We start from the raw sequence: 15,771 nt of genomic DNA, 5'->3' as shown, positions 1-15,771 counted from the left end.
CCCGCGTGTGGAACACTCGTCCCGACCCAACGCCGAACACGGCTTTACTGAGGAGCGGAGACCGTGCTTGCTGGACTCGCAGGGCCTGGGAAGTTGTGTTTTGTTTTTTAAATGATGCTCTGCAGTGGCCAGATACTGCGAGCAGCCCGCCCGTCCCCGCGGAGAACACGTGCTTTCCGGGGCAGGTGGAATGACCCGCTGGGGCGGGACCCCCAACGCACCCCCAGCACCACCGCAGGGTCAGCGAGAACCTCCTGGGGCCCACGGGGCTCGAGAACTACCTGCTCGGGACCCTTCCCCAGGGAGACGGGGCGTGGCCGGAGAGACCCCACCTGCTGCCTGGGGGCCGCGTACAAGTGACACGGGGCCTCCCAGTGGAGGCTGAGGAGGGCGTGCCCCCGGGCCCTGCGGCAGTACCCCAGCTCGCTGGTCCCCAGGGGCGGCTGACCTCCCAAAGCGTGACCCTGCCGTGGAGCCTGCTCTGCGTGCCGGTGGACGTGAGCCTCATGGAGGAGGCGTCCTAGCAGCATGCGAACACGGGCCCCCCTCCCCCGTGGGCACACCCCATGTCACCCCGCGGCCTCTGGGACCTCCAAGTTTGGGACGCACTCCTGTGGCCCTGTTCCCGGGGGGGGCGAGGGGGGAGCTGCTGTCGAAATCCTCGGAACGGATGAGTGAATGAGTGACCTGCAGGTGCGCACCTGCTGGGGTCCGGGCGCCAGCGGGGAGTGAGGGGCGGCCTTGAGGAGATGAAGGGTCATGAGTCGGGCTGCACGGCCTGTGCTCCGGTAGAGGAGGGCACCATGCACTGGGTCTTCTGGAGCGGGACACGGCCCCCGCCGCAGTGCTGTCCCGGGGGTCCCCGTCCCAGCCTTGGGGACGGGGGCTGTGGGTGCGGTGAGCGAAAGAGGAGGAGATGATGTGTCAGCCACGGAGACTCTGGACACCAGCGTGTCACCAGGGTGTCCCCCAGTGTCGCAGGGGAGTGACCGCTGTGGAGACAGGCAAGGGGCCGCGGTCGTGGGGACGGTGAGGGAGCCTCCTCTGGTCCTTTGAAGTCTCGGCCTTTGTCTGGAGCGGCCGGTGCAGCCTGGTGGCCGCATCCTAGGCACGTCCGTCGCCCGTGGGGACCCTCGGTGTCTGCGGGGCTGACGCTCTCTTCTCTCTGCTCCACAGGTCTCCTGACAGACGCAGCCCCAGAGGGGCCCCGGGAGTGGCCTTGGCTCCCTGGAGAGTCCGCATCTCAGCCACGGTCCCCTGTCCGCTGTGGACTCGACCCGTTCTCCGCCATCTGCCCACCCTCCGTCTCTCTGTAGCCTGTCAAGGACAGCCTGCTTCCTCGGGGTCCCGAGCTGAGCGTGCGCACCGCGGCGAGGAGTCTGGCCTGGGACACGCAGCAGGGGCCGCGCCGGCTGTCCGTGGGAGCCTGGCCTCACCCGCCGTCCCTGGCCGCGGCCCGGGCTGTGCGCGCCGAGGAGGACGAGGGCGCGGCCGCAGGGGACGGCCACCCAGCCAGCCCGGGAAAGGAGGACCCGCCAGGCCCGGGGGGGACTGGCCCTCGGGCACGGAAGAGGCCTCTCCGTGTGCCCCAGACTGTCCGAATCACTTTTATTTTCGTATTTCAGTATACTCAATAGACCAAAGAGAAACATCTATTTTAACTCGGACTCACCCTGGCCGTCTGAGTCCCCAGGCTCGGCCGGGGCCCGCGGGGGCAGAGACATGCCGGCGGGGCGCGGAGGGCAGCCCCGGCAGAGGCCTCGCCGCCACGGACACCACGGGGCGCGCTGAGAGGGGCCGAGCCGGCGGAGGACGCCGCGGCAGCCCCCGGGGCCCGGCCGGCGATGCCCCCACCCAGACCCGGCCGCGGGCCAGCGCGGCTCTCCGGGGACACAGGGCACCGCGCACCCACTCCCTGTACCTAGCTGGACTGGACCGACTAAAACCACGTTCTGTTTTAACCAGTTAAACACGCCTCTCCGCAGCTCATCTCCGGTAGTGGGGTAATCCAGTATCCGCCAAGAGCATGTTGGGTCTCCCGTGACCACTGTCCGCTCGACACAACCATTTAGCTCCAGAAAGCAAATTAAAGAAACCTGAAGTAACACTTGTTTGAAAGAGATCATTAAATGTATTTTGCAAAGCCTAAAGTTATATATTTAACAGTTTTTATATGTTGTATATTTGTAGAAAATCCTATTTAACAATTAATGGGGTAGCCCCCCGCCCCCGGGCCGGCCAGCCACGTAGCGGGCGGGGCGCCCGTGTCTCCGAAGGGCTCGGGGCGGGGGCAGGGGGCCGGCGTGCGAGGGCAGGACTCCGGGGACAGCGGCCGAGGACGCGCCTGACGTCACGGGAGCCACAGCGGGTGCCCGGGGGGAGGTGGCCGTCTGCACCCGCTGGGGCCCAGCTCGCCGGAGGGCGAGTGCGCCGTCTCTCGGTCACGCCGCTTCCGACGGGTTCCGTGTCCCTTTCCCTGCCCCTCCCCCACGGGCAGACCCTGAGGCCTCGGCCCCAGACCTCCTCCCCCTGTCCGTGTCCCGCTCCCTCTCGGTCTTCACGTCTGGCGGCGAGGGGCTGCGGCAGGCCGCCCTGCGGAGAACGGCGGGCGCCTGACCTTCCCACGCCCTCCCTGGAGCATGGGGTCGCTGGGCCCGGGGACAAGGGGACAGTCCGCGTCCCCGTCCCCGGGCCGGGCCGCGGTCCCACGGGGTCCTTCATTCTCCTGAGTTTGTGCTGAACTATATACTACCTGACGGTCCGATTAACAGGCCCACTATGCTAGTTCTATGCTACTAAAAAAAAAAAAAAAAAAAAAAGTAAAAAAAATAATAATAAGTATATAGAAGCTGTCCCAGCAACCCATAGACTGAAGATAGGGGAGAAGACCCACTTATTTAAGACCCGTTTCAATGTCCATGAGTATCTAATTTCCTTTCAGGTCGCCACACAAGCAACGTCTGAGTGTCCTGGAGGGAGGGACAGGGCGGGCGCGGGCTTCCCGGTGCAGGTGGGGCGGGGGCCGAGAGGCGGGGTGGGGGGGGGTCTCTGCCGCCTCCCTGAGCCTGTGTCTTCCCATGGTGAGTGTAGACCAGAGGCAGATGCCGTAAGTTTAAGATGTTACAGCGTTTTTTCCCTTGTTTTACAGTATTCAATTTTGTGTTGATTCAGCTAAATTATGAAAATAAAGAAAAAATCCTTTGGTAAGCATGGCTTTTGTTCACGGGCTGGGGTGTCCTGGGTTGGGGCCGTAGCAGGCGTGGCTGGCGGGGACCGCCTTCCCGAGCCTGCCCCGGGGCTCCCAGAAGCCCAGCCCCAGCGAATGGACCCTCCCCTGCCCCCGTGTGAGCACCCACTCCCTCGTGTGTGGAGGCCAAGTCCCAGACACAGAAGCAGAGTCCCAAAGGAGACCCACGTCGAAAGGACCCCCTTTCCGGGAAAACCTGCTCAGATCTGCAGAGGGATCTTTGGCTTCGAACCATTTCTGCCGCCTAGAGTCCTCCGGCTGAACCTGGATGGGGTGGGGAAGCCGCATCTGTCCGTTTCCGGCGGTTCCTTATAAAATATGAGCCCTGGGGGCCATGGCTGGGAGGGTCAGCCAAGGGCCGTCTGAAGTCTGTGCCTGATTTTAAGGAGACGTCCTTGGCCTTTGGTGCCATCGTGGTGGCCACAGAGCGGGCTTGTCCTGGGGGAAGGAAGGGGGCAGAATGCAGGCCCGACAACGGCCCCAGGCCCCCCTGGGCAGCGGGGACACGCTGTGGGGGGCGGCCTTTGGCTCTGCCATCAGAGCACAGGACAACGGGACGGGGCAGGCCAGCTGACCAGGATGTGTGCCCCCACGCTCCTTCCTCCGTCCATGCTGAGGACAGCCGAGCTGGAGGTGCCTGAGGGGGCCCATCCACAGGGAGGAAATGTGGTTGGAGCTGGGGCTCCTGGGAGGCTCAGCCACCTGAGCTGTTCGCACAGCCGGGGCCGACGTCACCGGGTGCGCTGCGGGGGAATCCGCAACCCTGGGGGCTAGAGGGAAGGACAGCCGGCATCGGGAGCACCAGGGTCCGTTCGGAGAACACGGTCGCCTCCAGCCTGGGCCAGGAGGGCATCGGACAGACCGCTGGAACCCTCGGATCCTGACCTTCACCTAAGCACGGCTCTCCCCTTGTGCCCTGAGCCAGTGCGCCTCGTGGGGACAGGTGTCCTGTGAGTCCGTCTCCATGACGGGGGAGACCCGCCCAGCCTGCAGCCCGGCAGCAGAAGTGAGCCTGTGTCGTGTCCTTCCGTCCGTCGCTGGCTTGAGCCGTGGGCCTCCGTCTGCTCACGTAGCCAGCGGGAGAGTCATGACTGCTGCCCACTCCCAGGTTGGAGAAAGTCCTCTCTGCCCGAACGAGGTGTGTGAGGCCCACCTCACTGCTGTGGGCAAGGCCGCGTGTGGTCTGCCCGGAGCGCTCCCTCTGTGGTGCCCCGTCCCCATGCCGTGAGCAGGGGCACGGAGGCTGCCGCAGGACAGCCTCGCACGCCGTGGCCCCCGTCGGCCTCCGACCAGGTGCTAACGTGAGCCTGGGCAACAGGAGAGTGGGAAGGCGCCTCTGCTACCAGTCAGGGTCAGGCAGGACCCCGTGGCCAAGTGTCACCCCGTAGCCCCAGACAGGGGCCCTTCCTGTTCCAGCCCAGCTCCTGGACAGGCCAGGCCAAGAGTGGACACGCTCAGCCTCCGGGGCAGAGAGTGCGTCTGTGGCCTGAGTGGTGTGTGCGTGCCGGCGTGTGTCCACGTGTGTGTGTCCACGAGGCCGCTTCTCACCATGACCTTCATGCACTGAGAACCTTGTGAGGCGGGGTTCCAAGGACGAGCCCTCCATGATGTCTGACCACAAGGACCACCAAGGTCAGGGCCCTGAAGGTCACGCTCAGAGGCGTCCACCCGGAGAGCAGCTGAGATGGGCTCTCCCGTGGTGGACGCGCCCTCAGAAGCTCGGGCTGTCCAGGGCACGCCGCCAGCCCACCAGGTGCCTCCCCGCCCCCCTGCGTGGCTGCCTCCTCTCCTGCCAGGAGTCCCGTCCTGCTGGCATTCAGGAGGCGACCCCATGGCCGCCCTTGTCCTGAGTGGCCCTCCCCGGAGAAGCTGGGGCCCGTGGAGAGTGTGCTTGTCTTGACCACCCCTCGCAGGATGGTAAGACCCAGGGTGGCTCGCGGTGCCGGGCTCAGCGAGAAGAGGTGGGGGTCCCAGTGCCTCCCAGCCCAGCCCCAGCTCTTCTGCCCTGAAGGTGGTCCCAGGTCCCAGCAGGACCGGTGAGCAGGGCCCTGCGTGGCTGTGAGGGGTCCACAGGACGGCCCCAGGGAGAAGTGATGTTGGGGCAGGGGATGGGCTGTTGCCGCTCAGCAGAGAGGTCACAGGAGGAGAGCCGGGGGGGGTGGGGTGAGGGGTCATGGGTGAGGGGTCATGGGTGAGGGGCCGGCCGAGGTGGGACCGGGGCTGGGCCCTCCGGTGGCCATCCCCACGCACGTGTGTCCTGCAGTCCCCGCATCAGGGTCCGGCTGGCGGCCTGCGCCCCTGTGCCCACCCAGCCCTCCCCAGCCCCTCACTGTGACTCATGGACGGCCTCCCACCAAACAGAAAGTCCACGAGGCCACACATCACACGGTGCTGCCCCCGACCTCTCGCTGGCACGCAGGTGGGGAGGGACATGTGGACACGGGGGACAGGCTGCAGACAGATCAAGGTAGCCACACCCCCACCTCCCGCAGGCCCTTTGCTGGTGCTGTGTTTGCCGGCGGCAGCGTCTCCACACGGCCTCGGCAGGTTACGTGTGAACCTCGTGGTCTGTTTCCAGATGTCCGTGTGTCCGTCTGTCTCTTAGTCCCCATCCCCAGCGGCCTCACACCAGCACCTGACCACTCTGTCTCTGTGTTCAGCAGCGGATGCCAGCTGTGCCTCGGAGAAGTCCCGTGGACGTCCGTGGTTCTAGGTGCCCCGTTCCTGTGCTGGTGGGCCCACGCCTGTGGGCTTGTGCATCGCGTCCGTCTAGCTGTCGCCTCCTTTAGGGGGTACACCGCATGTTAAATGTCTTTTATTCTTCCTTTGGCGTCCAGAGTCGTGGAATTACTCTCAAATAATAACCACATTTATTTTCTGTTTTTACGAATGTCACCCTATTCTCCCTCCCACCTGCGCCGCAGGGAGGGCACCCGTCTCCTTCCTGGGGTCGGATCTGCCATTGGTGTTGTCCTGCGTTCCCTGCGGTCGGGCTCAGGGAGAGAGCCGCCCTGCAGGACAGAGGAGCAAGTCCAGCCGTGCCCCCAGGCCGGCCCGTCCTCCAGCACGACGGCGCCCACACGTTCTGCAGACGGCGGTGTTTTCTGTGCTCGAGAGATGCTAGGGAAGGTGTTCGGGGCAAGGTCCCTGGGAGGAAGGGGGCTGCCGGGGTCCCTGCCGGACGGCGGGCCCCCAGCTGGTGACACCAGCGTGAGGCAGGGAGCACCGCAGACAGGGCGTGTGGAAGGCCAGGTTGCCTGGCCGGGGCCTCCAGGAGCCCGACCACTGTTTGCTCAAGGGGACAGCTGTTCACACACGAGACACTGACGACACGGAAGCAGCCAGCGACCTGCTCCCCGAGCCCAGCCTCAGTCCTGGGATTAGAGCAGCAGGAAAGCTCCCACTCCCAGGGAGCTAGCATGATGCCTGCTGAGCCCATGGTCACGGCCGCGGCTCTGACGCTCCTCTGGAGAGAGGCGGGGGAGGGTGATGCTCCATCTGACGCTGCGCAGACGTCGGCCCGGTCTGCTCCCAGCCAGAGGATGGCCGCGTGGCCCGTTGGAGAAGCCCTGGACTTCCCTCCCTCCCTAGGTGGGCAGAGTCATCTCAGCCCGTGGGTGACAAGTGCAGGTTGGCGGACATGTCCAAGGCTGGCCCTGCCATTCTAAGGATGGACCCAGACGCCCCTCCACTCTACATGGGCCACACTAGTGGGGATCCCAGGACCCACCCCAGGGGACTAGGCCTTGCAGCACCAGGCAGACGGGATGGACTGGCTTCCCTTCCCGGGTTCGGAGGAGCCCTAGACTCATGTGCAGAGTCCTGGCCCCGTGTGCTCCCACAGACTTGCCCCCGAAAAGCAGCGCCACATGCTAACAGGCTCCCAGAGCCTGGTCACTGGGATATGCTCCGTCGGGACCAGAGAAGGTGGACCCATTCCAGGCCAAAAGCCCAGCGGAGCCTGGAGCTCTTGCCAGCAGTGGACGCTAATAGGAGCCCCAGTGTCCCCCCTTTGGCTTTCCTTTCTGCCCAATCTGGTTGGAGGAAGAAGCGAGCTTGGGTTTTGTAAGCATTAAGGAAGCACCTCAGTCTTCTAGAAATGATGTCCTCTTCAGCTGAGATGGGCTGTTCTTGTGGGGGGGCTGGGGACGTCCCCCAGCGGTCACCTGTGCTGCTCCAGGGTGGCCCCAGCGTGTCCCCCTCCCTGGAACCAGCCGAGGACCCGAACAAGGAGCCTCCCTCCTCTCTGGGCCAGTGAACGTGGGACAGCAGGACTAAGGGCAGGTGTTGACGGGCACAGAGAGTGGCCCCGGCGAGCCGAGAGCGGCGGCAGGCCCCGGCCGAGAGCAGAGCCGCGCGGCCCCCAGCCTCATGTAATCTCCGTCCGCCCAGGGTTTCCGCGGCGGCTGTCGGCTCCCGTTTCGGGGATCGCCATCACTAACCGCAGATATGACACGTTCACTAATGAAATCGATTTGGTCAAGTCATCAATTTAATTCCTAAAATGTAGCCCAATTTTACCCTCGCGGAGGCTCCCGTGGCTGGGAGGCCGAAAGCCGTAAGTCACTGGGAGAGAACGAGCTTCTGACTTCCAAATAATTAAACTTACTTTTCTGCGTTGGATTCATAAACTGCCTGTTCATTAGGCCCACAGAGCCCCTAAATCACCGGCTCTGGCCTGTGAGGGGGACAGTGTCAGAGCGGGGAGGGGTCCTCGTGGGGAGTCCCGGGGCGGCGCCCACTGCAGCATCCACGTCCGCGGGTACAGGTCGGCTTCCAGGAAGCAGGAGAACGGGGCCAACCGGGGGCAAAGACCCCCTCTAACCCCACGGAAGCCAGCAGGCGCATCCCTGGGGATCCTCTGTGCCCCTACAGGAGGAGGTCAAGGTGACTTTCATCCAGAAAAGCCTGCTTTTGCTCGTGGGGGTTTGATTTCAATATTCCGTATTCAAGGCCAAAGGCCCCAGGACCAGCATCCAGAGTGGTTGCTCAGCGCCTCTCCCTGCAGCCCCCCCCGGGTCCAGCCCTCGGCCCTGACGCCCCCACCCTGCAGGAACGGGGACCCCTCCCTCGGTGAAGACCAGCAGGAGGGGGCCCGTGGGCAGGTGGGCTCTGCCCCAGGAGGGGCTGGGTTTTCTCAAGGGCAAGGACAATGTCAGGGTCGAATGTCATTCTGCAAAACTCTCAGCAGAGGAGGGGAGCCAGAGGTCTCCCCTTTCCAGCCAATATTGTTTGCAAACAGCCCTTCTGGGGCCCCTCTGGTGGGAGGGTGTCAGGCCAGGCCACCCGCTGCCCCAGGGAACACCCGCCCCAGGGAGCTGAGGGGTTGGTGAGACGTTGGCTGCAGCCACTCAGTTGGGGTGTCCGTCAGCGGGTTCTTGCTGCAGCAGGTGACGTCACAGTGTGGGGAGCCCCCCCTTGGATATGGCTGTCCAGGTGGGCGTCTGTAAGCAGACATGACGGATCTGAGGGGCATTTCTGGAGGAAGCGCCAGCAAGTGCAAAGCCCCTGAGGCAGGATCGCGCCTTTGACAGGGGTCTACTCCTTGGGGTCCAGAGTACGGGAAGCTCCGACTACCTGCTTGGTGTCGGGCTGACCCTGCGACTCCTGGGCCGGGACGAGCATTGCAGTAGATGGACAAGGTGATCCAGGGCAGGGATGAGACTGAAAAATGCTTTCCTTTATAACAGTCTTCTTTTCATTTGCTCATAAATGTCTGAGTGATCCTTGCTGGGGCATAAAAAAGTGCCGTCTTTGGTGTTTGCTGAGAGCAGATCTCAGACTCTTTCAGCAAAGTCACCGGCATCATTTTATCATTTTATGGACACATAAACCGCCGCCTTCGGCTTCCCCGGGGTGCTGGCCACTGTGGAGACACCTCAGAAATACATTCTTGCTGTCCACGTCCCTGGGCCTGAGTTCCAGAAAAGACAGCACTTGTGAGAAGGATGAGGGGCACCTGTGGTCCTGGCCACGTTGCAGGAAGGTGGGTGGGATGAGTGTCTTTTCCCAGGAATTGGGCCTCTGGAGACCTAGCGGCCCCGCTCCCCGGATCTGGGCCCTGCGCTCATAATGACAGCAGAAAGGGTCTGGGGGCATCGGGACCCCAGCCTCAGCCTTGGCTCTGCTGGAGAACCTGGGCCCCTTGGGTGGCCGTGGCCTTGGTTTCCTGGTCCTTCCGTGCTCCTAGGGAGGGGTGAGAGCAACCGTCACACCCGTGCCCCCACTGCAGACTCTTCTTCCAAAGGATGGGGCAGCCCAGGAAGTGGTCCAAGAAGGGTCAGGAAGAACTGGAGCAGGATGGAGGCGGGGACGCTGGCAGAGGAAGGACCTGGCAATGGGTCCTTCTGGGGGTAACGGTTACACGGTGCGGACCCAGTTCATCAAAGGCTCTGGGCAGACGGATAAACGCAGGAAGAAGTTGAGCGGGATCTGCTTTTGCAAGGACGCTACCGTGTCGGGCAAGAAGCACAACTTTGTGTCTTTCTTGCCCGGGGCTGCTCCCCCACACCCCAGCTGTGTTGGCAGAGGAGTCCAAACCTACCAGCTTGAGGCAGCAGGTGTCGGAGCGCAGAGCCGTGGGCCAGCCGTGGGTGTCGAAGTGATGCGTGCCCACAACAGGGCACAGATGGGTCAAGATCCAAAATCTGTGCGAACTTAGCCCAGATCCCCGGCGGAGCAGCACCCGGGCAGAAGGCGGAGAGGAAATGACTCGCGATGGGCACAGGAGTTCTGCGTCTGTGATCAAGGGCGTCCCTGATCAGCACCTTCCAGGCAGCCCAGGGAGGACGTTCTGGCTTGAGGCGTCGAGGGAGGGTCGCAGAGTGGCCAGAGGAAGTGAAGCTTGAGGCTAGTCTCAGTGCAAGACACCATGAGAGTGGGCGAGCCTGCGGATCCAGGTATAAACCCTGTCCAAATGCTCGGGGGTAGGATCCCCACGCAGGGGGAGGACGCGCCCAGGAGTCAGAGTTTAAAAGAAGAGCGTGGCTGGAAACCAAAACCAGCAACAGCCCTAAGCAGAGACATGGGCCGCTACGTATTTCCGGAAGATGCATTTCATGCTCCAAGATAACGGTCTTTTGTCGCAAAAACCAATAACCACCCTCCCCCAAAGAACACAGACATTCGGAGTGTCTACAACATATTAAATAGAAAGACGATCTTGCCACCAAGATTTTAAGGAACAGTTAAGGGTGATCCTGTGTGTAGGGGGGGAAATCAGGCCGGGAGACCAGCCGTAAGGCAGCCCTGATGGTGCATTTAGCAAAGATTTCAAAGTAGGTCTTACAAACATGTCTAAATAAGCAAAGGGAAATGTGGTATTAATGAGTGAAGAGGCACAGAATTTCAGCAGAGAAGTGGAATTTTTTCAAGCAGAATGGTAGCTCTCGAGGTAAAAAAAAAAAAAAAAAAAAAAAAAAAAAAAAAAAAAAAAAAAAAAAAAAAACAGTATCAGAAAATAAATGGGAAATTTTACCTGATGCCTCCCCCCCGGCAGATTGTAGAAAACACGAAAGAAGCAGGGAACCCGAAGATAAAGCAATAAAAAATGATCCAATCAGAGAAAAATGATCGAAGAAAATCGTAACCGCTTCTGAGAGCTCTGGATCGACATCGACCAGTCCAGCACAGGTGGAATCCGAGCCCTGGACACAAGAGAAAACTCGGTGTAGGAAAAGCACGGGAAGAAGCGATGGCCAAGACTTCGCACATTCGAGGAAAGCATGGACGCCCCCACTCGTGCAGACCCACAACCCAAAGCAGCGTAAACACGAGAAACCACCACCAAGAACGCGCCAGTCCAACCCCAAAAAGACGGAGACGAGGGGAGGTCCCGAGAGCACAGGAGACGGGGGACGCCGGCCGCACACGGACCCACGGAGCAGATGCCGTCCCAGGGTGGAGGGCAGACTCTGTCCACCAAAACCCCTACATCCCCCAAAACGATTCTTATAAAGAGAACATGAAATCAGGACGTTTCCAGTAACACAAAGAGGAGAAAGGTCCCTGGCCAGGGTGCGCCATTGCATGAACTCCGGAAGCGTGACACGCGTATAGATGAGGACATGTGTGCGTCCTCGTCTGCTTTCTGTAGGAAACTCGGCTGCTTGAAACAGCACGCTGTCTCCGGACCGTTGGCTTTAAGCATGTAGAGGCTTTATTTATTGTGTTATGTAGGCGTTTGGCCCAAGCGATGAACGGTACACATGGAAAATATTCTGCCCCAAGGTGCCCATGTTTTTCAGAAATAGAGAATGTAATGTTGACCGTAAACTGATTGTGACAGCAGAACGCCGTCCCCGGGACACCCACGAGAAAGCAGCGCCAAGACGTTTTACGTCAGAGGCGGAAAGCGGTCTGCCGACGGGATCTGATCACCTCCCCGGAGGCAGGAAAGGAAAAATGAAGAAATCACGAGGAGACCACGGACTGCGAGCCGGGCGGCAGTTACGTCGGGGGCAAGCAGAGCGAACACCCCGTCAAGGAGCGAGAGCGGACGGGGTCAGGGCGCAGGGACACAACACGCCGGGCAGCGTCCCCACGAAGGCAGCTCCGCGGAGGGCGAGACGGGGGGGACGGATCGGGCGACCGAGCGTGAGAAGCCTGGCGCGGGCGGCGCGCGGGCGGCTGGGGCAGGTGAGCCTCCTACGCTTGGTTTCGGCTCAGCTCACGATCTCAGGTCCCGAATCGGGCTCTGCGCCGGGCTTGGACTCTGCGCGGGACGCTCTCCGCGTCCCCTGCCCTTCCTCGGGCGCCCTCTCCAGCTTCTCTCTCTCCTCCGTCTAAAAAAAAAAAGAAAAAAAAAGGAAGAGGAAGAAGAAGAAATAATAATAATAATCTGGGGTGGATGTTAGCAGCAGAGAAAACAGACTTTCGGACCAGGACCGGCGGTGACTGCAGACAGCAGGTGCATAAGCAATAGTAACATAGTAACAAAGTGTCCACTTAGCAGGAGAATCAGAGTGACAACTAGGGTACAACGTGTACATACAAGGGAACACATAAACGTACGTGAAACAGGAACCCACGGAACGGGAAGGAGACCGACGGGGTGGAGATGTCCCTGCCCCTCCGTCAGCGACCGGCGCCGCGAACAGATGGCACACAGCTGGAGTGCGCTGGAAGTCTACGGAACCTTCCGCACCCCCGGGAGCGAGCATCCGGGAACAGCAGGGGCGCGTGACCGCAGGGGGGCCTGTCTCCCCAAATGGCCAAGCCGCACTGAGAAGGGCTGGACTACGTCTGAGCAGTCTTTGCTGGGTCTCGGCAGTTCTGGGGTAAAGAGATCATTAACGTTGCACCCGGTCACAAAGCCAGTCTCAAAACATGCCCAAGAATGAACGTCACAGAGTAGGTGCTCTGACCTGTCACCGCCCAGGAGTCCGTCAGAAATCGAAGAGGAAATGATGTCCGGCAAACCCTCGAATATTCGGCAATGCCTCTAAGACTCCATGGGTAAAGGGGAAAAGGAAGAAGGAAAAGCAAATGTTGTGAATCACAGGGGATCGATGTGCATCTCTGTGCTTCAGGGGTAACCGAAGCACCAAACACGAAGACCCGTGCAGGCGGCTGACGCCTCGAGAAACGGCACGGCTCTGAAAGCTCCTATTAAAAGCCGCGGGAAGTCCGCAGCGATGTAGCGTCCACCGCACGCAGCTAGCGAGGAGCGGGGTGATCCGGGTGTGAGAAGAACAAAGAAACGCCGCAGAGAACAGACGCGCCGGGGAAAGGGAGGAACGGCAGAGGAGGGAAGCGACGAAGCCCAGAGCGCGGCTTTAGGCAGCGGGTGCCCCACGTGGCGCCCGACGGGTCACGAACGGTCCACCCTCGTGGGCCGCCGGCTTCCCAAAGGCTCTGTCTCTGGGAACCGCCGCCCTGGGGTTAGGACCTGGGTCTGGGAGCGTGGAGGGGACCCAGCCGCTCGCTCAGCCACAGCCAAGAAGGCGACCACAGCCCCGAGGGCCCTCCTACTCCTCGCCCTCACCCCTGCCTGCTCCGCTCCCGTCGCCTGTCATCGCCCCTCCTTCTTCTGGGGCTGCTCTGCTCTTGTTTCCTGGACGACTGAGGTCAGCGTTTACAGGTCTCATTTTGGGCTTTTCTGCTTTTCGGACGTAAGCGCTTAAAGCTGTCAGCGCCCCTCCCAACGTTGGTTTTGAGGCATCACCTCATTTTGACCTTTTGAATTTTCATAATTGTCCTGTTCAGAACATTTTTCCAGTCCTCATGGTTATTTCTTTCTGACCTACGCATTGTTCAGAAACGTGTTGTTCAATTTCTAAGTTCTTGGGGATTTTTTAGATACGTTAGTATAAATGTCATCTAAGACACAGCATTGGGGTGACGGAAAGTGTCCCGGTGATTTCTGTCCCCTTAAAAATATATGGAGGTGTCTGGTTTCTGGCCCTCGTGTGCTCTGTCTCCGTGAATGTACTATATTAATTTGAAATAAATGTCTATTTTGTAAATGTTGGCTTAGTGCTTTGTGAATACCAAGTGGACCAAGGCGGTGGGTGATTTTCTGCCAAGTTCTCTTGAATTTGCTGGAAGACACACGCTCACATCCTCTGCTATGGGAATGAAAGTTCCCTTTAACCCTGATATTTATTGTTGAATGTTCCCTTTAACCCTGATATTTATTGTTGAATGTCCATAAGATCGATCAGATAAACATGTTCCGTTTCCTTATTCGAATCCCGCATGTCTTCGCCGCTTCCACGTGGAGCTATTTTACGAATCTCTGAGATGGGGCGGACGTCTCGTCCTTGATCGTGGGTCTGTACTTTTCCGTTCGATTTTGTACGAATGTTTGTTTCAGTACCCAAAGTCTCTGTTATTATCCTACAGATTTCTAATTACTGTCTCTTCTGAACAAGGGACCATTCCATCATTCGCTCGAGGTCTGTCTTCAGCTCAGGCAATGCTGACCCAGTCCGTGTCCTCTGAAACTAGCATGCGCCCCGCCCCCGCCTTCATGCGTCCACGACACACGCCGCGTCTGCTCGGAAGCCCGTGGGTCGTGCACAGATTGGGGGCCCCTTCTCCGGCTCTCTTTCCCCTGCTCTGGCTCCTTACCCATCCCTGGTGGAAGTTGCCCAGACTTTCTCCCCAGTTCCCAGGCCAGAAAGAGCCACAGCTGCAAGCTGTCACCAGTCCACAGCCGTGCCCACACTCGGGAGGAGGCTCCGGAGCCCAGAGGGTCTCCCCGGGTCAGTGACCTCTCCGAGCTCTGAGGTCCCTGCACCACCCCCTGCTTCCCGCTCACTCTGAGCCTCCTCAGCTGGCTGCATTTTGCGTTTGCCCGGGTTCCTCGTTCGTCTTAGCAGGAGGACCCATCTGCGGGGCCTCCCGCTGCCGCACCCGAAGCATCAGCTCCCCGCGTCCGACGGGGGCCGTTTCTGTGACAGATCAGCTCTCGACCGTCTTCCGTTTCCACTGTTACTACGGACCTCATGCAGGAGTTACTTAGCAATGGTCTTTCCACTTCTGAAGTTACAGGTGATCTTTAATATATCTTTTTGCTTTTACATTTTCCGGACTGTGCGGCGGTCAGGGGTCCGGCTGTGCCTTCTAGGTACATCTGCTTAGATAACCTGGTCCTCTTCATGGCCTCATGTGCACTTGCTTTTTGTGACTTTTCCATGTGTGGAATAAATGGAAAAAACATTTATTCTTTGTTGGTTCCCTAAGTCGAATCTGGTCCTTCTGCCCTTTCCTCAGCCTTTAAAAAGGGGGCATGGAATCCCCCCAGCGTGACAGATTAGGACAGACTTCTCCCACGAGGTCTGTTCGTTTCTTGCTCTATCCATTTGGAAGCTCTTTTACTAAGAGTAAGCGTGATAAATGTTGCCGTGTTATGTCATCACGTTAGAACTTTTATCTTTATGTTGTGATCCTCTCTATCACAAATACTACTCTGTGCTGAGGTTTATTTCCTGTTGTTTGTGTAGTTCTGCCGGGTTCCTTGGGTGGGAGTCTTACCATCTCGCTTTGCACCCTTCCGGGGGCATGACCAGACACCCACGCACACGGCACGGATCCGAGCAGCATGTGTGAATCTCGGGCGCTCTAGTTCCACCAAAAATCTTGCAGAAATTTGATGAGAAAGGCATCGAGCCTACGGATTAAGGAGGGAAACCGACATCTTTAAGGAATTGAGACTTTACATTAATTAACATCACAGATCTCTTCATTTATTCAGATTTTCTCGTTGTCCTTCAATACTTCAATAATTTCTCCTTAAAAGACTTTTACATCTGAAGGCTTTATTCCTTTTAGTTTTACACAAAGTGTTTCAGAAAACTTTTGTTAATTTGAATAACTTATCTGTTGACACACTGACATTGTCTGGCAACAATGTCGGTATTTTTATGTTTAAATTTTATACCTTTTATTCATTTTTCTTGTCTTACTGCCCCAGATTATTCTTAGTTCACCCAGGTTTTAAAGAGAATGTGTCTACAAGTTGTATCCTGACGTTTGCTATTTATTTTTATAGACAACCTACATCAAGTTAAGAGATTTGA

At 59.2% G+C, this 15,771-nt stretch overlaps 1 protein-coding gene across 2 annotated transcripts in view; it reads left to right on the top strand.

Annotated features, from left to right (window-relative positions):
* TAFA5 (TAFA chemokine like family member 5) overlaps nucleotides 1–2,150 on the top strand; it is a 169,113-nt gene extending 166,963 nt beyond the window's left edge. For both annotated transcript variants that reach the window (XM_045087621.1, XM_045087620.1), the window contains exon 4: nucleotides 1,177–2,150. In XM_045087621.1, the coding sequence (XP_044943556.1) occupies nucleotides 1,177–1,185 (9 nt within the window). In that variant the 3' untranslated portion in view covers nucleotides 1,186–2,150. The remainder of the gene's footprint in view (nucleotides 1–1,176) is intronic.
* The last annotated feature ends 13,621 nt before the right edge of the window (nucleotides 2,151–15,771 follow it).

This window comes from Mustela putorius, unplaced genomic scaffold (genome assembly GCF_011764305.1).
Source record: "Mustela putorius furo isolate JIRA1106 unplaced genomic scaffold, ASM1176430v1.1 tig00001419_pilon_pilon_pilon, whole genome shotgun sequence".
Taxonomy (NCBI): Eukaryota; Metazoa; Chordata; class Mammalia; order Carnivora; family Mustelidae; genus Mustela; species Mustela putorius.
This window is presented reverse-complemented; position numbering and strand designations above follow the sequence as displayed.